At 43.5% G+C, this 24,501-nt stretch overlaps 2 protein-coding genes across 5 annotated transcripts in view; one reads left to right on the top strand and one right to left on the bottom strand.

Annotated features, from left to right (window-relative positions):
• The window catches only part of MKLN1 (muskelin 1), a 194,541-nt gene extending 176,895 nt beyond the window's left edge, over nucleotides 1–17,646 (top strand). For all 4 annotated transcript variants that reach the window (XM_008169562.4, XM_065552932.1, XM_008169563.4 and 1 more), the window contains one exon: nucleotides 1,878–17,646. In XM_008169562.4, the coding sequence (XP_008167784.1) occupies nucleotides 1,878–1,999 (122 nt within the window). In that variant the 3' untranslated portion in view covers nucleotides 2,000–17,646. The remainder of the gene's footprint in view (nucleotides 1–1,877) is intronic.
• PODXL (podocalyxin like) overlaps nucleotides 16,147–24,501 on the bottom strand; it is a 93,196-nt gene continuing 84,841 nt past the window's right edge. The window contains exon 8 of the mRNA XM_065552938.1: nucleotides 16,147–23,319. Within this exon, the coding sequence (XP_065409010.1) occupies nucleotides 23,125–23,319 (195 nt within the window). The 3' untranslated portion in view covers nucleotides 16,147–23,124. The remainder of the gene's footprint in view (nucleotides 23,320–24,501) is intronic.

The raw sequence follows: 24,501 nt of genomic DNA, 5'->3' as shown, positions 1-24,501 counted from the left end.
TACAAGAACAAGAACTCCCAAAACATAATTGGTTTCCCCTGACATCCAATAACAAGATATTTTTCATGGTTATTTGAATGATAATTTGGAGATTGACCTATGAGAAGGCCAGAGGCATTACTTGGCTTTCGTTTTTCTAACTCTGTGCTGCCTAGCAGTTCCTGGTTTCATACTATGTAAGCACTGATCATTTTGGTATTAGCCAAATTGGCAATTTGCACCTCAAGAATTAATAGGGTAGGGAAAAAAAGGCTGCACAGTTTGTCCAAATGGATGAGGAGGTTGTGCTGATCTTGTTTAAGCATTATCAACAGATACTACATTTTTCCAAGATGAGTTTTTAAATAAAAACTCGTTGACACCAGAGGTTGAGAGTTTCCAATTTTTTTGTTCTATTGTAACAAGGCGAATTAGCCTTTATCACAGTGGTGCCAAGGAATTATCTATTGTAACGCTCTCACTGTGTATGAGCCACAGAGTTAGATTTCCCATAAAGAGCACGTATATGGTTTTAAAGAAACTGAATACTTAAATTGTATTTTAGTAGATCATTTTCCCCTTTGATTTAAAAAAAATGGTAACTTTAGAAAGCATCTAAATTGTCTGTATTTCTTAATTGGATAACATGGTATTCCAATATTTTGCAGTACATGATTAAGGTAATACACGAAGGTATTTTTCTTTTTAGTCCTGTTAAGATTAAGATCTACATTGTAACAATGTGGATATGTTGCACCTTTCTTTGTGTCCTGTATCTTTTTAAAGGAAAATTCCCCTTGTTTCAGTCAATGTGACAAGTCTGGATTCATGTACGAAATAAGAATTAATTATGATTGAAAAGTGACCCCTTTGGGATACCAGTGGTGTGAATTGTAGAAATTAGAGAGGAAGTTCCAGTACATATAAATAGGGCCCTACCAAATTCATGGGCCATATTGGTCAATTTCACAGTCATAAGATTTAAAAAATGGTAAATTTCATGATTGCAGCTATTTAAGTCTGAAATTTCATGGTGTTGTAATTATAGGGGATCCTGACCCAAAAAGGAGAGGGGTGTGTGTGTTTGGTGGGGGGGGTCGCAAGGTTATCGTGGGGAGGGTAGTACTGCTACCCTTACTTCTGCGCTGCTGCTGGTGGCGGCACTGCCTTCAGAGCTGGACAGCTGGAGAACAGTGGCTGCTGGCTGGGAGCCCAGCTCTGAAGGCAGAGCCACCGCCAGCAGCAGTGCAGAAGTAAAGATGGCCTGGTATTGTATTACCACCCTTATTTCTGCGCTGTTGCTTGCAGAGCTGTGCCCTCAGTCAGTGACTGCTGCTCTCTGGCCGCCCAACTCTGAAGGCAGCACAGAAGTAAGGGTGGCAACACAGCAACCCCCCTAAAATAACCTTGTGACACCCCCCCTGTAACTCTCATTTGGGTTAGGAACCCCAATTTGAGAAATGCTGGTCTCTCCCATGAAATCTGTATAGCATAGGATAAAAGCACACACAAGACCAGATTTCACGGTCCGTGAATTTGATAGGGCCCTACATATAAATCCATTGCCCTTGAGTGATGTTGGCTTGAATGTGAGACAGACCAACTCCAGGCTGGTTTAGAGTATGTATAATGGATAGACTCGTGGCAGTGGATAGCAGGGCTGAATGAACAGCCTGGACTGTTAATGCTGATGTGTGACGCAAGGTTGGGAAAGACTTTTGGTCACAGCCAGTGCAGTGAGGTGTACAGCCAGTGCAGTGAGGTGTAAAGGAGGATGAGGAGAGAATTGCACATATTCCGCATTCCTTTAAAATGTATATATTTGGCATATTTCATTGCTTAATTTATTTCATGTTTTAAATTTGACTTATTTTTTCCTGTCTTTCTCACTCCCCCAGGATTTTCGGATGTTGACCATACCTATGCGCAAAGAACTCAGCTCTTTGATACGTTAGTAAATTTCTTTCCTGACAACATGACTCCTCCAAAAGGCAACCTGGTAGACCTCATCACACTGTGACAGAAAAATCACTGGACATGTGAAAGAAGAAAAAAGCATCCATTTTCAGTATTTTAATTTTTTTTTACTGCATTGATTGACTGCTGTGTGCAGTATATAGTGACCCCTGGGTCTTTGAATGGGGCTTTATACTTGTATAATGAATACCTGAGGTTTTTCCCCTTGTTGAATTAGGCTAATAAAATGTAACTGACATAAAAATATATATATAATATATATATATTTTCTGATTTTGATTTAAGAGTTAGCAAATGTAAGAAGAAGAAATCAATCATGCAGTCATCCTTTTTGCATTTAGGGGAAATGCTGAGATATTTCAGTCTCCTTGAAACTGAAGATGGTTTTACTTTTTTTTTTTTTAAAATGCCTCTTGCTTGATTGTAACTAGTCATGACATTTGCTTTGCCCTACTGGCTTTATTCACAGCAGTTGTGTAGCTTGGCAGCAGGACACTGCTGTACATTAAGGTAATGTGTGTCTTTATTGACTTGAGTCCTGTAATTGTAATGTGCAGTGTGAAGGAGGATATGTCTCAAATTTGCCACCCTCTTATAGTCTGAGAAACTGACTAACACTAGCGTGTAATTGGATTTGCTATAGAGTGTGAACATAAATATTTAGCTGGTGCTACTGTAAATGCCTGGCTTCCATTCTCTGAAGCCTTCTACATAAAGCTGGCAGTCAAGTTTGAACCTCAGAGAGACCTTTGAAAATAGAGTGCAGGAGGTGCTGGTACAAGCATTTCTTCAGGGATGGTTTTATGTCTGTGCCTCTCCTGTGCTGTTTTCATGACAAACTTTGCAAGTCCTTGTAGAGTTCTACAGAATTGGGTCTTCCACATCCCCCAGGCACACGCTGCACCTCTACAGCACTTCAGTCTGGATGCAGTTTTCCAAAGCAGCACGTCTGGGTTTACGTACATGTTGGCTCTGTGCGTATATTTGTGTGTGAATGTGAAATTTAATGAGGATTGTTCGCAACAGCTTGTGTTTTGTCTTTGTCCTATGTAGCACAGCTCATTTAAGTGCATCTTAGAATTATTCTGTGCACAAAGGCCTCTCCCCTCGTTTAAAGGGTGGATTTATTAAAATAAGCTGAATGCATATGTCCAGAAAGTGGACTTTATTTTCTCCCTTGCAGAAAACGTTCTTTGTATGTAGGCCAAAGGGCTTGGAGCTGTACTGTGTCCATAAAGTATAATGAAGGACACATGCACCTAGTGTTAGCATATACTTAAATTCAGTGCCAGAAAGCATGCAGTTCAAACTGGTTGATAAATTATATAAAGACTGTAGAGATTCATGTCTAGAGGGCCAACAGCCCAGAGGACATGAATCCTGAATTTCCTGTGTCTGAGTAACTTTTTTCTCTGAATTTACTGGAAGTATTCTGTGTGCAGGGATGATGGATTAGACTTTTTTTAAATGAAAAGAAATGACAGTGAAGAATATTTTTTTCATAGTTCTAGTATTCTTGTGCTTTCATTCAGTTAGTCCCTTTCTTCCTCACATTTTGTTTCCAGTTTCAGTACATTGGAAATCATGATGCTAAAGTTGTAATAATATTTAGCTTATTAAGCTATTAAACACCCAGAAATTAACAGTACATTAGAGGCTGGATTTGCTTTAAAAACTACGTGATTAGACTTGACTCCCCCCTCCCTTCCCCCCCCCCCCCAAAAGGATTATAGATGTAGGGTTGTTTTTTTTTAAGTTACCACTAACTTATTGTTGGGCAAGTAAGTTAATGTAGTTAACAGGTAGCAAATCAAAAAAATCAATGGAAAACACAGTTTAGCAAATACAATCTGGTTAAATGTTTCAAAGGAACAATGTCCAAAAAAAAAAAAATTTCTCCAGTAACATGAAAAAGTGCCATGCCACAGTTTTTTGTTTTTGTTTTTTTTACTGCATGTTGAAACCTTCTGGTTCTTTGCTAGGTAATGGCTAGGTTAATTTTGTTGCTTCCATTAGCATTGTGCCATAGCACTGCTGTTCTGTAACTAAACTAAATTTTTCAGTCCTCAAGTACTGAGATTTACAATGCTGTGTGCTGTTTATCTTGGGACTATGATTATGCATTCTGTTCACAGAAACAAACTTGCTCACAACATCAAGCGGGTGATTCTTGTTTTTTTTGGGTGTTTTTTTTGTCGTCGTCCCCCCCCTCCAAATCTTTCTAAGCAGTTTACCCCAAAGCATTTACTCTTCTAATTTTCATTTTTCTAGCTGGTGGGTTTTTTCCCCCCATGTTACCTTTTAACTTTTATTTTTATTTAAATAAAGTTGAACCAAAGTGAAGCAATTATATTAAAAGTAACCAACAGTAGATTTAGTGGAGGGTCTAATAAAAAACACCAAATTTTTGGGGTCGTAACCTCACTGAGAAGCATATCTTGCAAATCAAGCTGTGATTAAGTGACAACATATTCACTTATTGAAGTGAAGTAAAGCATGATCTCCGTGTGATCTGATAAGAGATTTGCAAACATAATTGGCTAGCGTGTGTGTATGTGTGATTTTGCTGAAAACTACTGGGAGTAAAATTCTCAATTTTAAAGTTTATCTCTGATATATATATATATATATAGACAGACACATAACGGCAAATGTTCAGTCATGGGCTTAAGCCTGCTGTGTGCTAGGGGCAGGTGGGGAGGTTGTGGATGCCTGCAAGTGCAGAAAGTTAAATTCGCTAGCTTAGTACTTCCTACACAATGACTGACAATCCGGTCTCTTATCCCAAGCTAATGGGAGTACTTCAGGAATATCAAATATTGACACACCTTTGCTGTGTACACAGACAAGTTTACCAATTCTCCCCACCACCACCAGTCTGTGTGCACTTTATTGCTTCCAGCTGGTGATTAACCAGCTGCCATTTCCACTGCTCCTGTCCTTTTTAAGAACTGCTTGATGTACAACCTGACACAGCAAATGCATTTGCAGCTGTATATTTGTGAAGCAATTGAGGCACCCTGTGGCCAGATAGGTTTATCCAAAGTGAGTATTTCCTATGGATTTGCTCAAGGGTATCCACTACTTCCCTGCCCTCTTTAAGGTTAGTCATCCTAATTATATGATTGGTGCTTTGCCATAGTATACTCTGCATCTCTTGTATAGCTGATAAAAAATAGATAGTGTAAAAAAACGTATTCAGTTTCCTGAGAATGTACAGAAATTCCTGTAATAGCCTGTTAAAGTACAGTTGTGATATTAGGTTTTGGGGTTGTATTATGCATGGGCTTAAGCTGTGAGTGTCATTCCAGGAACTTATTAGTTCCAAGCATTATGGAAATACAAATGTCCAAACAGAAGAGATCCTCCACCTTGCTTGGAAAGGTCATTTTAGAAGACATTTTGTTATATAGTGCACTCACTGGATAACCGCATAAGTGTAAACACATGCTTTACTTGGTACCATCTCGGTACTTGATCCTGCCGATTACATAGTGCCTCAAAACACTTTAACACCGAGCCTGCTTCCTCGTGTGGAGCACATGAAAGAACATGTAGTATACATGATCTCTACTTTGTAAATTTACTACCACATATGATCCACATTGCAACTGAAGGCCACTTCATTACATGGAAATGTAAATTGGGCATTCTAAAGTAAGCATTGTCCCATTTGCTTAAGTGAGCACTTTCTACCAACTGAAGTCTGTAAAACAAAGACTGTTTTAACATATAGCTGGCTTATTTGTAGCGATTTATAAGGCAAAAAATTTTGTACCAACAATTTGAAGAATCAGAAGCGATAATTTAAATGTCTGCTATTCCCAGTGCTTTCTAACTAGTAGAGACTTCGAGAGACACTGAGCCAATGTCTACTGATATTGGTCTTCAGAATGTTTGTCTTTGGGATGGTGTTCGGTAGGTAAGTTTTTGTTCACACGAAGCTTGTTTTATCGTAATGTTCCTGAGAAGCTGTGTATAAATCTTCCACAGAAAACAAGGCCCTTTACCTACTGCAAATTGCCAAAACTGAATCCAATGTTGAATGTATAATCTTAGACATGGGTCATGAACTTGGGGGAGTGGAAACAATCTCTGTATCACCCCACTTGCCAGTGGGTCAGAAGGCAGAAATCCATAGATGTCCATGTTTGTTGTGTGTTTTTAGATAAATCTGTATCTTTTGGATTCTTTCAAAAATGGTATCTTCAGGTAAAAGTACCATTGTAAAATGTTTACACACATTTTGCATGAGGCATATAAATGCAAGGGACAAAAGGAAGATTTTGGGTTAATTTTTTTTAAAGAAATCAAATTGACCAATATTCCATTTGACTCTTATCTGTTGTGAGAGGTCTCAGTGGCAGCATTCCTACAGTGGTGAGACGTGAATGTTGTCTACACCTGTCTGCAGGGCGGTAACTATTCAAACTAGCTACATCCTGATGCTTGCTGAGAGAGTTTTGACATATAGTTGGTCATAATCCAAACCCTTTTTTCTTGCTGATCAGAGTGAAGGGTGGTCATTCCTTGTAATCAGAAGATATGCTTATTCTGCCTTTTGCTCCCATGCACAGTACCCCATATATGTAGTGTTTAGATGGAAACAGTAGAAATTTAAATAAATACTGATCTGTTAGGTTGCCTATAATTTTGCGTGTATGTGTAAATTGCAGGTTAACTTATGAGTAAGGCCACAGGTACTGTGTATGGAATTGTTTTCAAAACCACGTTGAAGCATTTGTTTTGAAAAATCGGTGGGTGCAGACGCAGTTGCAAAGGGTTTGCAAACAGACCCTGGAGTTCAGACTGTAGGTAGATCTGCCTGATGATGTACTATAGAAAAGCCTCTGCACTGATTTCTTTCTTTGAGAATAGTTTTGACTATGACACAGAGATGGCATCCAATGTAGGCATTCTTTTCCCTGAGCATGGAGTTGCTTGAGGAAACCATCTTTCTTGCCAGAGACATCAGTAATGTGAAAACTGGTGAGCGGAGTGTAATTCATCGCTAAGTTTGCATAGCTCTGTTCCTAAGAATGAATAGCAGTGAAGAATCCATGATCTCTGGATGGGAGATATTGTCACATCTCTTATGTTCATTGCTTTTCCTTTCTTCTTCCCAGAAGCTAAAAAGATTTGTAATCCCGTGTGTAAAAATGTACTTTATAAAACCAGTTGCTGGAGGAAACAGACTTGGTATATTGAGAGTTTTCTTTTTTTCACCTGTTTCTTCTAGGAACAAAAATCAGGAAGTCATACATGGCTCATGGATGAATTCTATATCCAGTGTAGTAGGTTGCGTCTGACTTAACGTTTTTTCCTTCGATAGTTATTTCTCTTGTGAGATGGGGAGTATAAAACGAGTCATAAATTTGCTATAGCCTGCTATCGTTTGGGTTAGAGTACCACACAGATGATAAAGCATTACAAAACAGGCACCAGTGTAAACTCCACTCAGAGGTGATTAGAGACAAAGGCTATGTACACAGTACAACTTAAGCTGGTATAAGTTGTCACTCAGGGATGTGAGTAAGCCACCCCCCTGAGCAATGTAAATTACATCAACCTAAGTGCTGGTGTGGACATTGTCATGTCAGTGGAAGAGCTTCTACCACCACTAACAGGGCCTGGAGTAATTGATGGGAGAGTTTTCTCCCATCAGCAAAATTGTCATGAAATATACTGCACGCCTGTGCTAGGTAATCTGCCCCAGGCCTTATCTTGATGACTGGGCAAGTAGAATTTCGCAGTGTTGAGAAATGCTTTACCTTTTAGTGAGTTGGGAGTAGGTGTTGGCGAAGGAATTTAGACCAGGTGACTTGGTGTAAGGGAATAAACTGCTTGTGTAACCTGAGCAGATTACAGTAATTTAAAGGGACACAGTCAAAAAGCTTCTACATAAAACAAAACTGCTGTGTGATGAGAAATGTACAGATCCTCATATTAATACACTTTTGATGGAGTTATAGCGCAAATGTTTTTTAGTTGAATGCCTCCCCACTACCCGAGTAAGGTGGGAAACAAATACCCATTGCATCGGTGCAGGAGCATCAGAAAGTTAACCTAATTGATATGTGAAAGTGCATACTCCATGGCCAAGTCCAATTTTATTGTTGAGGGTAGCTGAGTGTAGTGGGAAAAGTTACGTCAGCATAAATGGGAAAGAGCAAAATAGGTAGTTCAACTTCCTTTACTATTCTGAGGTCAGCACCCCTTAATTTACACAGTTTGGAATCAAATCCCAGCTACTGTATTGTTGCCTTTTTCTTTGCATCCAAAAAAGCCAGCCCTGTGGCCTAGGGGAAGCGCTGTGTGCTGCCATGAGGGATACCCTGTAAAAGAGATGGCGTTCTCACCTCTATGGTGTTGGGACATGGGAATTCCTGACACTGCTCTACAGCAAATTCCTCCCATCAGTTTGAGCCCTGGTCATCTCCAAAGACTACATCTATTCTTGACTGGGGAGAAGCAGAGGCAAGATGTAGGTGGGGGGAGATTGAGACGTGGTGGAGTGGGGTTGAATTAAGCCAAGACGATTGCTCCTTCAGGGGCATGGAGTTTAAAATAGCAGACAAGAGAGACCTGGAGGATATAATTGCATCTGGACTTCAAAAGACACTATAAAAAAAATCTTTCAAGAGGCTGCTAAGGAATCTTGATAACTATGGGGTGGAAGGAGGTGAAGCTGTCACAGACTGAACACTGGTTTAGGAGTAGAGAGGAAAGGCAGGAATAAGCAACTAAGGGCTTGTCTACGCTACCGTTTAAGTCGACGTAAGTTCTATCCCTCAGGGGTGTGAACCCACTCTCATTACCACTACAAAAGTTATTTTTCCTCCCTTGGTATCCTACTGTTAATTGAATTGTCTCGTTAGACTGACCTCACACTTGGTAAGGCAACTCCCATCTTTTTTTGTATTTATACCTGCTCCTGTATTTTCTACTCCATGCATCTGATGAAGTGGGTTCTAGCCCACGAAAGCTTATGCCCAAATAAATTTGTTAGCCTCTAAGGCAGGGGTGAGCAAACTTTTTTTTTTGGCCCAAGGACCACATCGGGGTTGCGAACTGTATGGAGGGCCGGGTAGGGAAGTTTTATTCCAGAATAGTATCCACGTGGGGGTTTATTCCAGTCAACTTCCCCAGGTAGACAAGCCCTTACAGAGGGGGGTTCCCTTTGGGGGCTTGGGAGGCTGAGAAAGGGTGGGATGTGATAGGTTAGTGTAGTTTTTCAGAAGTCTGACCTCTCTCATATATAGCTCATTTGTAACAATTAAACCATCAAGTGCATAAAATCCACAAAAATCATATTGAGTAACTCCGCAAGTATTAAAAGAGGAAAATAATGTGAGGATTCAGTCATCATTACAGATGATGCAAGAACATGCCAAGAGAATTATTTATAATCCTACATGTCACGATAGGACCTGAATTGGGAAGGAGAGTCACGTTGCTCTAGAGGTCTTATTTAATGCAGTTTGCTTAGTATATTTAACTCTGCACAGAATAACATTTTAACTCTCCTGTCTCTCTTGGCTTGTGTAATACTGTTATAAGATAATACATCTCTTCTTGTTGGAAAATGCCGAAATGATCGGTTACAGAGGTACCAGGTGGCAATGTAGTTGAGAGTGGAGAAGTATCTGTGTTGACACAATGTGACTCCAGGCTCAGGTACAAATTTTGAATCCGTGCCCCGTAGTTCATGGGTGGTTCAGATTTGGGGTACAGGTTTGGCCACTATATAGATAAGTACTTAACAGCAAAAACGGGTCTGGATTCTGAAATGCTCAAGTCACTTGTCTTGCTGCAAAGTAGCAGTTAGTGGAAGCTGCCTGCTTTAGTATAATCATGGGAAAACACTACATTTAATCAGTCTGAGGAATGGCCTTTATTTCAAATCAGTCTCGGTAATAATAATAGTTCTTACATAATGCTTTTCAGAGGTAGATCTCAAAAGTGCTTTATAGGGAAGGCAACTTGCCCAAGGCCGAGCCAGAGGCCTACCTGGGAATAGAACCCAGGTCTCCTGAGTTCTAGTTCGGTGCTCCATCCACCAGACACACTGCCTTTCAGTCCATTCTTTAGTCCATGGAGAATTAGACCAGTTGACAAAACTATTTTTCATGTGTGATGAACTAGAGAGAGGCCTCATGCCCAAGAGAAGTGGAGGGGAAACTAAGTGGAAGTGCATGACTTGTTTCTATTGGCTGTAGTTTTGACAGTGCTGTAGCTTATGCCACAGCTGTGAATATTGGTGCATTAGATTAGTGTAACTGTGTAGTAGCACCATATTACAGTGAGGAGTTCTTTAATATTTATTAACATGGGCACAGTGTGTGTTTAATCACTATACTGTCATGAGAGGGTTGCGTTAAAAACTTTCAGGTTGTGGTAATCAGAATTTTTATGCAAGATTTTTGCTCTCTGGAAACCACCTGTGTTCTGATGATCCAAAAAAGATAACTTGGGGAAACTGTTAAAACGACCTATAGAACACTGTGTGGCTCTTTCACCTCTAGGACACTGATTGAAATCCAGCAGAGAATGGTTCTGGTACCATCTAATGAAGTCCTCACTACCGTCTCAAGTGACCCCAATACAAATTACTCCAGTTAGTTCAGATGGTTTGTGTTGACATTCTCAGCAGAGGGGCAAAGGATTGAATGGAGAGGAAGCCTGGGTTACCCACGTATGCCTGGGGTTACACCCCTAGGCCTCCAGAACAGGGCTGTGACTTTCCAATAGTGAGTAGTGTGCAGGGACCTTGTATTACTGTTGCCTATGTTGTGCCTGAGGTTAACTTGAGGACTTAAATTTCCAGGGTTGCCAGTACAGCACCTTTCACAAACACTGTGATTAAAAAAATAAATGTAAACATTTGCACTGATGTGACCTCCTTTAGTTTTAAGTTCATTTTACTTTTAAGTCCTAAACTGGGCCAGTTTCTACGTGAAGGTGAACTCCAAGCTCTCTCTACCTGCAGTGACTGAGTTTGGGGTTCTGTTTCTGAAGTTAACACCTGGAACCCCAGTGAGCTCCTTCCTTCTAGGTGTTGGCCATGCCATCACCTATTGCATCAGCGGAAGAGAACTTTCAAAGCAGGCTTTGGCATGTCAGTGAGGGAGAGAGCAAGAGGGGGAACAGTCCTGCATCTGTTTCCTTGTAACAAGCCTGCTGAGATTCCATTGATTGGTTTGGAGTTTAACTATTTGAGGGCCGCTTGAATTTAATTAGCAGCATTCAACATCAGTGTGGCATCGTAATTCATTAACCAAGTGAACACAGGTCAGGATAAACTGCTTTACAGTTGACCTTTTAAAGTCACACATGTGGAAGATGAAAATCTTTGTGGCTATTTTTTTTTGCACATTCCAATGGACAGCAGTTGATCATCCAGGCCTTCTTCCCAGTTCTTTACTCTTTAGCATGTTCTTCTCCATTGTGACTATTCATTCTTCACCAAGGTCCAGAGCATGCCTAATTTCCTTATGTTGATATACTGAAGGGGACTCTTCTTGAATGGAAGCTGTGGTGGATCACTTTCATTCCCTTCCATCAGGGCATCATTGTGACCCTTTCTGTCCAGAGTGCCTCAACATCACTCTTAAAATAGAGTCGCTACCGATTGGGCCAGCCCTGAGCCGCACTCTCCTCAAGGCCTGCTGGCCCAAGAACAAAGGACATGAAATCATGCGCGCTGATTCCCCCCCAGCAATAGCGTGATGTTCTGCCACTTATACCACTGGAGAGAGCTGGCTATTCACATCCCTCCAAACAACCAACATTCTGGTCAGGACGTAGAGGCCCTAGACTGTAATAAGACCTTATTCCAAGGGTGGCGTATGATTTGATATTGCATCAGCAGTGTGCTAGCTCCTTTGCAGAAGTATGAGGACAGAGATCTTGTCTTGAAGTTAACAAGCTAAATAATGGATTGGGGATTATGAAGAGGGCAGGGGGACCCTTCTGCTTGTGTAATGTAGATATTAATAGTCAAAACAGTTAATTATCAGCTTTCAGGGTTTATTGTAAGTTGCAGTCTCCTCTGCCCTCCTTCCCCGTTGCAAATAGGAAGAGAAACCGAGCAGGGGCAGGAGGTAGGGTGGGCCTCATAAACTGCTTCATTAAGTGGGCTGTTCCATATGCAAAGATTTTCGAAACCTCTCCCCTCCCTTTCCACCTCCAGTCTGTAAATTTGCACCATTAGGAAAGAGTGTGTCCTCCCACTATCCAGATTCCTTATAGATCACCCACCTGCCCCCTTTTTAAAATGAAATTAGTGCAAGAGCAGCCTCTTGCAAATGCCAGGGCTGCACTTCAGGCAGGCTTTGCTGCCTCTCTTCTCCACACAAGAGCATTACATTGGTGTATAATGTTAGACAACGCTTTTCCGCTTGCTGTGCCCAGCTGCAGAGAGAAGCAAATCTATTTAGAACGTGTTCGGACCTAGCAGTTGTAATACAGAATAATCAACAAACCCACCAGGGTGGCCATCTTGGAAGATGAAAAGTACGACCTAGAAAATACATCTGACAACTGGAAGCAAGGGAGATCCAACTGGAAGATGTTATAAGGTTCCTTCTACTTAAAGTTTAACCAAAAAAAAAAAAAAGTGGGCTAACTTAGGTGAACTACTTTTAACTGAAAATAGAAGAGGTCTATACCAAAATCTCAGCTCCCACTGACACACCTACACTGTTCCAGGCTTTGTAGATACGAAATGGCACGTTTCTCAATGTTGACTTAAAAATTCATTTAGTGTAATTACCTAATACATCGCTCTTCAAGTTATTGAACCAATTGATGCACGCTTCCTTGAAACACAGAACCACGGCAGGGTGCTAAAGCTGCCTTTTCACAGAATATCTGATCTTAGGGGAGAAGGTGATCTTCGAAATCTTTGGGAAACGACTTAATTCTGTTGTAAGAGAAAAGTGATATTTAAAAAGTGTTCATCTTCAGCTCTGATAAACTTTGCTCAATTTACAAGCGAATAAAATGACTTCTAACTGCAGAGATTCTGGGATCTAAACACCAGCCGTTCTTTCTACCTCTGATATGTATTTCTGTGTCAGCTTTGCTGCTGCATGAGACAGGAGAGTAGCCAGCTTGCTCTCCCACAGCGGTGTTGATTCTGCTGCAGGGGTGAACAGAATTCATTACTTTGTTTTGGTTAAACTCTACATGTGAGAGTTGGTGAAACATGGGGAGCAACTATGTTGAGTAAGAAGCTGGAATTTTTTTAACACTTTCCATCCTGTAACTGTACTTGATGATTCTTTCAATTACCAGGATATTTTAAAAGGCAGAATAGCATTGAAAACCTAATGTCTTCATTTTTGTCCTTGTCTGTTGAAGATTGTCTTAAGGTTGCCCCCTGGGGGTGAGAGTGAGCACCCTGCTTACCTCCCGTGTCATTCTCTAGGCAGCTACAACCCTGTGCTCTGGTTGTAGGGCTTAATCTGGCAAACTGTTCCTGGTGAAGCTGATAAGAGTCCTGTGCACCGTTTGCAGAGTCTGGCTTTAAATCAATGGCCTGATGGCTGGGTATTCAGTTTACTAACTTGGACCCTCTAGTTCATTGTGGGATATTGCGAGATTGCATTCCAGCAACTTCCGCATATGATTATCAGATGGATTTTACACATGCAAACTTCGAGGTGTGACCTGGCATCAGGTCTTTGTAAATGTTTTCCCTCCCACCTTAAAACACCTAGAGCAAGTTTTGTATCTCTGGGTTCACTGGCTGCTTGGACTATGCTGTGATAGTCTCAGTGGATGTCATTAAAATCTTCACACCCAACAGTTGTGGGACAGATGCACCAAGCCCTACGTATATAGAGAGGGTATAGTTATTAACAGTACCTTGGACAGTAACTGCAGAGATTTTAATGCTCACTGCCACAAACTTTTCCCCTTGTACCATTTGGGCAAAGGGCCTTTATCCTCCATCCCACTATCCTGAGCTGTTAGCACTTGTGCATCTGATTAATTGATGATTTGTAGACCTAATAATCTGGGAAAGGGATTGAATCTTACATTGCATGGTTCCCATTAATGCTAATAGGAGTTGTGCCTGAACATAAAGAGAATCTATGTTTGACTGTTGTAGTAGTCTTTGAAATAGAACCTCATTCCTTACCCTCCACCCACATTAAGCCCCCAAAAGCTGTCTCCCATATGGTGCTTTGAGATCTGAACTTCCCCTAGTCAAGAATTTGGCACATCTACATTTCTCTTTGATCTCTGACATGGTGCCTAGTTGCATTTCTAGGACAGTCCTAGGTATACTTGTGCCCATTTGAGTCCCATTAGGTGGACATTCACTGATCATTTGCCTTACCTTCAACCCCTGCCATAGGAGATCTGGACTGTGAGTTACAGGAGAACGTTTGAATCAACGAGGGTCCTGCAGAGAGACATCCTGTGAGTTGCAGCGACATTTTCATGAGTAGGTAGAGGTCTGTACTGAATACTCATACAGATCTGACGGAGCGCTTAGGATACAAATCACATTAATGCTCTGAGATACTGACAGGATTGTCCATCTGCATCTATCACCTCTTCCTGACCCATCGCCTCAGCTATTCAGATTTTTTTTTCAGCTTGGAATGTTAATTTCCCTTCTCTGGCCCTTGGCAGTGTTATGATTCCTGGGTTGCTAAATACGTAAGCACTGCTCTGTGAATAAATGAATGGGTGAGCTGGTGAACAATGACAAATGTAGAATTCCGCTGTATGTAATGTACATATGGAAAGAATGTATTTTCATTTTTTTCTTAATAAAAATATATATATACAGACAGGATGTGATAGTTTGGCTACTGTGTGTTCATTCCAGTTCCATTTTCTCCTAAGAACTGAACGCACCTTTTGGAGGGGGCATATGGAAATTGTGATTTTTTGGGGGGGGTACATATTGAATGTATATTACAGGTTTCCGCAAAAAGAATTGGGGCAAATCTGTCTAGCATTCTTCTGTGCCACAAAGAGAGCTGAAAGGGTATCCTGAGTACTGAAATCAGTGTTTAACTGTGTCCGTGCGCCCTGCATCTGGTGCTTAACAATCAATCATAGCTTTTGTATTTGTAAGTAATATACAGTCAGAGTATTGCGGGGGGAGGTGGGGGAATGCATAGGTGGGATAGAATGCAAACAGAGAAATGTACAGGAGACACGTCTCCCACCCTCCATGGAACAGTGAGCCCAGCCACTAGCATGTTTCTGGGTTTCAGACAGTGTACGGGGATTCTGGTGAGGTGTCCATCCCACACAGGATTAGGAGTTCATGGAGGCTAGATGGGCCAATTTTCCTCGTAGATTAAACACTGAGAGGAAAGCCCTAATTAGAGGAACAGGCTCACCTGTGCAGGAACCGGCGGGGCCTGCATAAAGCCAGATAGCTGGCCGCTGATGGGGGCTGTTGCTGGGAAGGGCTGCAGTCACTCTTTGAGTGGAGGGAATTGGAGGCTGACAAATACAGAGGGGGAAAGCCATACAAGCAGGAAAAGGCCCAAGGAAACACCAGCAAGAGGTAGGACTGTACAGGGACTGTGGCTGCTTGTTATAGGGTCCCTGGGCTGGAACGCAGTGTAGAGGGCAGGTCTGGGTTTCCCTCCCAGCCACTGGGAAGTGACAAGGGCTTGGAGATGCCAGCCAGCAGGTCTGGATTTTGAATTCCCCAGAAGGGGAGGACCTTGGTGATCTAGCTGGAGAGCCAAGCCACAAAGAGGAAACTGCAGATCTGGGAGTGAGCAAGGGCTGCAGAGCAAGGCAGGATGGGGAGAAGATACCATCGGAGGGAGAGCGCTAGCCTGGAAGCGTTAATTCCCAGGGTGGCCAGCAGGAGGCGCCACTCACTGTGGCAGGGATGTTTATAGATGTTTTCATAGAATATCTGGGTTGGAAGGGACTTCAGGAGATCATCTAGTCCAACCCCCTGCTCAAAGCAGAACCAATCCCCAGGCAGATTTTTGCCCCAGATCCCTAATGGCCCCCTCAAGGAGTGAACTCACAACCCTGGGTTTAGTAGGCCAATGCTCAAACCACTGAGCTATCCCAACTCAAAGCTATCTTAAATATTGGAAATACACTTGCAATTTATGCTTAATTTGTGGCCATGTCCCTTTAACGCAAGCAGTCCCCGTCCCCCCCGCCTTCGTCCCAACCAAAAACGAAGTCCCGTTTTACACACAAGAATGTTTATTGACAGAAATACATGGTGTCTTCAAAATATAGTTTGTAGGAAAATGCAAGAATTATAATCTCTACAATCCAGTTGCTCAGTAATTTCCAGTGTAAATCAGACTCCTGTCCCTCTGAGAGATACCACTCTACAGCACGCAAGATAGCTGCATTGTGTACATGGGAAACATTCAACAACAACATCGCCTCTTTACACCTGTATTTTCCCTCCCCACAGTCTGTTTTGGGTATGATTTTTGCTGTGGTGGCAGTAATATAAACCTACTGTCAGCTGGACCATGGCATGACTATGAGCATAAAATAGGCATTATTTACACTTCTATGATTCTGAAAATAGAAGTCTTGCAAGAACTTGTCTTACCAACATGTAAAGGTAACTCTGTACAAATAGAGATTGTGTCTTTACGTTAAAGCTATTGTTTTTGGGAGGATTTTCATTTTTTTTTTGGTCTAACACACAATTATGGCTACATTATACTATGAAGTTTTAAGGCCAAACATGCTCAAAGTTGCATTTTCTAGTTCTCCTATTTCCTAGTGGACTTTGAAGAACATGATCTACTCTGCATCACTTTCCATTCTTCATAGGAAATCTTGATTTTAAAAGTGGGAGGGAAAAAAAATCTATATTTTAAGATTCTTGTGGTTTAAAAATATGGTGTATGGAAAAAATAAATACATTTCACAATTCCCATTCAAATGTTCAGTCACTGCTTGCTGAGCAATGTTGTTTGCTCTGAATAAGACCTGTAATTTCACAGTGTCAGGCCCTGGACCTGCATCGTGTTCTTCCAATCTGTGATATCAGGTCTCTGGACCCAATTCAGCAATGCAGTTAAGTATATACCTGATTTCAATAGGGCTTAAGCATGCGCTTAAAACTGAGAACTACTTTCTGCTCCAAGTGCGAGGCACATATTTTTGAGCTTGCCTCCTCTAACATAAATAGTAACATGTATATTTAAAAAACAAAACAAAAAACACCCTAGCATGCTTCAACATGTGGCTTTCCCCTGTGGTTAGGGTGAGAGAACGAGACAGATGTTAGTCACGTAGCAGAAGGCACTCCGATACTCTGGTGATGAGCATGGTATAAGAACATATATAAAGTAGAAGTTGGTTGAATAGGGATGATTTGCTGAATTGAGGCCTTTATGATAATATCCTGCAATTAAAGATTCCTTGGCACAAACAAGCAGAGAGACTCAACATTATGTAAAAGGGCAGATGCGCAAGCTTACAAATGGATGAGTTGTCCATTAGAACAACTGTGAATCAACATGGTTATGAAAGTTATTGGAAATGCTGAGACCAGCTCCTTAAGGCTTTTTGTAACATCACGACGGCAGGTTCAGCCTGTTTAAATATGAAAACAAAGCTGCTTGTTCTAATGCAATAGCACGCTTCAAAGACGGTCACTTGGCCACTGTTGGTCAGGTTTAGCCATCACACTTCACCTTAGACCACAGCAAGGGTCTTCTGGGCCTACCAAAAATGGTCATCTGCAGTGTCCCATGGGCAAGTTATAGCCTGAAATGTTCACCCCCTTAGTTTGGATCAGATTCTCATCCCCCTGATGCAGGTGAAGAAGTACTTGCCTGTGTGAGTACTCCTAGCCCTTTTAGTGGGGCTGCTCGCACAGCACTGGGCTCTGAACCTTACCTTTATTTCCCCCCCCAAAGCAGTGCCAAGTACATTGCCACACCACTCGCAGTAATATTTACATATTGAACATGCACCGGTTTAAACACTTTTCAGACTCTTTCAGTGTAGGAGAGAAGGGGGAAGGGTTACTTTATATAAGAGAGTTTATCAATTCCTTGTACCAGGTACTCTGTTCAGGTTGAGATCCCTCCCTCTCCCCCAAACCTTTAAGCTGTGTGAATACTTTGGATGATTAACACCTGAGACTCCAAAATGTCTGTTACTTTTTCACCATTCCTGGTCTGCACTTTTCTCAGCCTGGATATGGAAATGCGTAACACTCCGTGCATAGCCCTCTTCCTCCATAAATCTGAACCCGCTCTACCAGAGAGAAAATATTCCCCTCGATTCACAGATCAGGATCTTGGGTAACATTTTCCCATATTTGTACGTCAGACACTTAAGTACCTCGGGCCCATTGGCTTTCACTCATAGTAAGGCTCCTTAAGTGCCTTTTGCTTTTGAAAATGGGACTTCGGTGCTGCTTCTGGAAACTTTACCCCTTTGAGCGCACAGAGATTAAGGGACAGATTTTTAAAGGTACGTAGGTGTAACACTGACAGACCCTGGGCAGGATCAAACCTGGGACCGCTGAAGCTTAGTGTATGAGCCTCTACTGCACGAGATAAAAGCCATGTGCCTCTTAGCTGAGGCTGTAGCAGACTCATCCATCTCTACATGGTCTCGGTGCTACTAGAAGTGGACAGAACGCATCAAGCAGGCCTGGGTTACGTACTTCCCCTACCTGAGGAAGCATGTCCCAAGCTTCAGAGACTTCCCTCTTGATATCCCGGACAAGCTCCCACTTGTAACTGAAACCAATGGGCGTTAGGTGCCTAAATACCTTTTAAAATTCACCCTGAAGTGTTTTGCCCTAGGTGGCAGAGCCCGGGCTAGCATTTAATACCCTGTCCTCAGACCACACTGCCTTCGAATTAAGGAGGTTACTTTCATTTTCTGCCTCTCCTAGACCAGCACATGACATCCCCACAACAATGAAATTAAAGGGCTACCGTCCACTTGAGCCTACTGTTAAAAGGTGTAAAGTAACTTGTTACCACTACACCTGCCCATGTGACTTCCTGTAAACTATTGAGGTTTCACGATCCGGTTCCTATCTTTTAAAATGCTGCTGTGTTAAAGACCCACACAAACAAGAGAGGCTGGTTACACCGGGAAACTGAACCTGACCATGAACTAAGGGAACAAACCGAAAAGGCAGAGGAAAAATAATTATCTAATCACTTTCCATTACAGAAGATGAACAAGATGGTCCTCGCAACAGGAGAGTACAATGGTTAGGGCCAGACGTGTGATGCCTTTTTTAAAGTGGATGGTGTCCCTTTAAAAAGAGAGAACCGAAGTAATCATTTTGTAACGTGAAAGCCTTTTTTTAAAAAAAGCACCTAAATTTGAAGCTTAACTAAAATCAAGCCCTTTTTAGAGAAAAGAATAAATTGTCGGGGCTTCGGGTGATTTTTTTTTTAAACATTGGTCTGACGTTCTTATGTAGGCAAAAATCCCTTTGATTTAACCGGCCATTCTGCCAGCCCAAGGGCTATCGGGGCTCTGCCATAGTGTCTGAAACAGATCATGGGCTCTTCAGCGCCAGCACCCTGGCCCTATGCGCTGAGCCACACAAGGATCGTCAGGGAGCAGCCAGGTGGGCTTGAAGGTCTGCCAGGGCTGGTCAGATGGCAGGATTGGGGCCTAGCCGAGTTTCAGATGGGGAAATACCCTGTTTCTTGTACCCGCTCAGACTTCTGCTTCTTGCCTTCGGTGATGCCTTTTGCGGGTCCTTAAACTTAAGACTGCGCTGGAGGGAGACTTGATAGAGAAGAAATCTGGGAAGAAATTCGGAACTTGCTCAGCTTTAGACAACCCAGCCTGGGGTGATGCTGGGTCATGGGAGGGGGGGGGGGGGGACAAACACACCCTGAAAACTCACCTCTAGATAAGACTTTAAAAAAAAAAAAGTCTCAGAAATGTGAACTCTTCTGTTCCCGCCCCCAGCACCTCCTGTAATGAAATGTGGCTCTTTCCTGCACTCCTGGTGTATTTCATGCTAAAGCAGCGATGCCCCCTCTAGTGGCTGGAATCGGTACAGTGGCTTGACATGGCTACTGCCCCCAAGCTAATGATGCTGCTCCTTTTGCTGGTACTTTATCCACTGGTCTATCCCTGCCCATGACCCAAGCAAGGGCCACACTTCAGAACTGCTCTACGGTGCCCAGCCATGAGGGGGAATAGCGCTGTACTATGTTGGCATGAGTGACGCTAGGCTAGCATGACCAGATAGCGACTGTGAAAAATGGGGACAGGAGGTGGGGGGTAATAGATACCTACATAAGAAAAAGCCCCAAAAATCGGGACTGTCCCTATAAAATCAGGACACCTGGTCACCCTGCGCTAGGCTCTGCTCGCAGTAACGATGTCCTTGGAATTTAAGTGCGACTCACTGTAGTTCGCCCTTTGCTGATACCTCTCAAGGCTCTCGCAGGTTTAGAGGCCCAGCCTGACACAATCCAAATCAATACATAAGTGATTTCCAAGACTCTTTGCCTACTAAGGTGGCGACATGAGGAGGTGCTTTTTCTTTCAGAGCTTGATGCAACCTCCATTCGCCTTTCCTATTTTGAAACCTGTTGATTTCAACTGGGTGTGTGAACTGGCAGAAACTGACCCGTGCCAACTGGATCCGGATATGACATTGGGCGAGCTCCTCCCCTGATGAAGCCAGCTGTTGTTTAGCCCGATTGCTGAATTCTCTTTTCCTTTGCAGCTGGGCAGAGCTTTCAAATGATCTGATTGCACAAAATCCCGCCAGAAGCGGGACTAGCTAACGTCACTCAGACCAGTGCTAATTTTGGCACCGACTTTAGGTTCCCAGTCACTGGGCCCCAACGCATTCTTCTGCTTACGGCACGGGGAGCATTGCTAGAGTGTGTTTCAGCGGGTCAGTTTCGGGCTGTAAAACAGCCTTGGGCTGTTTTCTTCTAATCCTGTGTTGGGGGCCTTTGCAGTGTTTCTGACTGATGCTCAGGAGTGCAACACATGTCCTTAAAGGAAACCTGCAGTGATTAACTGACGAGAGAAGCGATTACTGCTCACCATGGAACGATTGGTTTGGCTCTTTCTAGAAATGCCTGTTGCTATTTCGTGCTCTCTCTCTAACAGTGCCTGGATTTGCTCTGAGAGCTGCTGGTGTTACTAACACTTTCCCCCCGGGAAGGCATGTGTGATGCCACAAGATCGGAGCTGAGGGGGGCCAGCCCTGTCCTGGCACGACACATATTTTTCACATGTGTAAGAGAATTTTTGGGTTAACAGCAGCAACTTCACTAAGTTTTTCCCCAGCACCAGCCCTTCCCTCACATAATGAGTTTGAATCTCTTTTGCATTCACACACTCTTGTCAGAACTGCATTTCCTGAGTCTACCTGCACGCCAGACAATCAAGGTGGCAGTTTCCTATTTGCCTGCTGTTAGATGCCTTTTTAGCGTCAGTGAGAAACTTCAAGGCGCGTTTCGAGTGACTTTGTCATGGGATGCAATGATGAAACAGGGAGTTTAGTCCTGCTTCAAATGCAGATCTCACTAAGGACCCCTACTGGGACCCTCCCTAAATACATGGTGGGCTTCCTACACACTTTAAACTTCTATGACCTTTGGGCTATGAGCTAAAAGAGTGGGCTTGGGAATTTCATTTGAATGGTAGAGGCAGTGCAGGTATTTCCTGCTCAGTTAGTTTATGGACATGATTCCAGCCCAGAATTAAATAACTCCATTTTATTCGCTGTAGTAAGGACACTACGGTATCTGAAAAATGCTGCATTTTAATGGCTTGAGAAGGCAACATCCCACGCCAACATCTGCCTACAGTGAATGATGAATGAAGATATCCCATCTCCTAGAGGTGGAAGGGACCTTGAAAGGTCATTGAGTCCAGCCCCCTGCCTTCACTAGCAGGACCAAGTACTGATTTTGCCCCAGATCCCTAAGTGGCCCCCTCAAGGATTGAACTCACAACCCTGGGTTTTGGCTAAAGAAACCCAGCAGAAGTGCAGTCTTGGAGCCTTAAACATTGCCCCTGTCCTGAAGGAAGGGTGTACCCTCAACAGGACCCCAGTGTCAGTCAGTGGAATTCACACTGCAGGCCAGGAAGGTCCATGGAGGACAGAGGGAGTATTAAGGACCCAGGAGTGATCACTGGTGTTGGCAGGGGAAGCTTTGATGAATGCAAAGGATTTTCCATAGTGATTCCAGGGAGACTTGGCAAATGACCAGGCAATCACGTGGCTTGGGATGAGGGCAGTTGCTGTTCTTTCCCTTATCTCCTGTGGCTTAATAATTGGCACTTCTATAACGCTGCTCTGCACATAACAAATGGGGAAAACAAAAGCACAGAGCACCTAAGTGACTTCTTTGAGGTCACACAGAATGGACCCCAAATCCCCTACCCTGCACTCTCACCACTAGATGGCACTGCCCCCTCATTTGATTGGAGCAGAGCCTGGAGGTTTGACTATGGTATTGCAGGTGACGGTGGAGGTTACGTGGGGGAAAGATCCTCATTCTCCCGGTGAGCAGTGATGGAAGAAGAACAAACAGGGTGCAGAGCCCCATAATGTACTGGGCACTGGCAGCAGGTGATGCACATGACAGCAGAGCGAAGAACTGAGAAAAACCTATGACAGTAGGTTGCTAGCCCTTTGCCTCCAGCCCTTCTACCCTGAGCAGCACCCTTCACTAAGGCAAATCCGCTGTGATGCTAACACGGTTTCTGGAGTACCCCGTTAGGCACCAGAGGCTTCTGATCATTCTGTATCCAGGTTCTCAGCCCGGGGGTGGGGGGTGTCATGACCACTCTGCCCTTCCCATAGTGCTAGATCCCAGCTAGACGGAAGGGGTCCCAGTATGGAAAAGACTGAGAAGCCCTGCAAGAGGCCTTCAAGCTCTTAACCTTTTACGATGGCCAGAAGCTGAACTTTCTTGTCTCTAGTCAAGGCTTAAATCCCGGCACTCTCCTGCTATAGAAGCAAAAATACAACCTAGTCTGGACTGTGAATATGTTTTGATTGAACAACGTTTGGGCCAGAGCAAACGCCAGTCATGGTCTCCTGCCTCAACGGGGCATTCAGGCACCTGGGTGGCTCCTTGCTCCACAGGATGCTCCAAGCGACGGCACTTGTGGCTCTGATCGTTTTGGGGTTGTTTTGTTTTGTTTTGTTCTGCTGGTAGAGTTTTATGTCACTTATAAATGCGTGTCCTCTTCTCCCTCCAGCTCCTCTTTTGTGAGGTTGTCCATGGGGACTATCCAGCTGTCTCCCAGCTCCCCGTTCAGGTTCACCTTCTTCTCCTGCATCTCTGAGGAGGTCTCCATCACCTCCAGAGTTGGGTTGTCATGGTAGCCATTCTCCATGGTCTGTAGCTCTTCTGTCAGGCGTTGCTGGAGGGGGACAAGAAAAAAACAACACAGAAATCTTTGGTGAAAACAAGAGCGTGATCGGTCTGTGGATAAACGTACAGTATTTCCCAGCTGCCAACTTTTATCCTCACAGCATCTGTCCACACTGCACAGTCATCTCACAACCAGACATGTTAGTGTGACTTTCCTGGTGCTGACCAAAACTAGACTAGCCGGGGTGCTGTAGGTCAGGATGGAGGGGCCTGGACTGGACAAGGCAGGGGTGCTGTGGGTCAGGACTGAGGTACCTTGGCGGGGCGCTGTGGCGAATCTTACAAAGCATCTGCCAGCCTTTAGACTCTCTCTCTTTTTAAAAGTCACTGATTGTGTAGTGTCAAAGTGTAATGCAGCTGGTGGCTTGGTTCTACCTCAGCTCCTCACGCCCAGGGCCAGAGAGGGGCAATCTCCCTGGCTCACCTCACCAGCTCCTGATTCCTTCAGCAAGGCCTTTCCTGAGCTCAGTGGCACATTTGTCCTTCAGAACTAGCCTGCTCCACGCTCTGTTTTCTGCACCTGTCCTCCTGGCATACCCAAGGCAGGAAAAACCCTCCTGTTCAGGCTGAACCTTCTTTGACTGGGACCACCCTTGGTTTACAGCGCACTTAGGGTCACGAAGTGCCTCTATAAATAATGCCACGGAGTCCCACCTTAGTCCTCTGTGACAGAAGTCAGAGATGGGAAAGGACAAATAGCTCATCCGCTCCCTCTCCCCTTAGCCAGGAAGCGTTGTTCTCCATTCTACGCTCCCCGCTGTCTTTCTTGTCCAGGCTAGTCCCAAGGTATTGGGCTTCACTATTTCACGCCTGATACACCTCCTCTTTCTAGTGATATGGTGCCTGGAAATGAACTAACTTGCTGTCCATGCTCCCTCTGTTGTCTCTTTGGGCATTGTTGCGCCTCGCAGGTGTCTTGCACTGGTCAGGTGCCTGAGGGAGCATCCCCCAGATGTCCTCACCTGGGCCTTTCCCAGCGCATCTTTGTTTCCATGTTTCCAATCTCTCTCTCGGGCTCTTTCGAGGATTTGTCTGTCCTGGTTGGTTCTTGCCACTTCTTCCAGTTTCGTATCATCAGTCTGTGCTCTGAATGTGTTGTTCTAACCATGCTCCCAGCTCAGCTGTGAAGCTAACAAGCCATCACTGTAGAATGGGGCTAGACTTCTGCCCC

Source organism: Chrysemys picta, chromosome 1, assembly GCF_011386835.1.
Source record: "Chrysemys picta bellii isolate R12L10 chromosome 1, ASM1138683v2, whole genome shotgun sequence".
Lineage (NCBI taxonomy): Eukaryota > Metazoa > Chordata > Testudines > Emydidae > Chrysemys > Chrysemys picta.
This window is presented reverse-complemented; position numbering and strand designations above follow the sequence as displayed.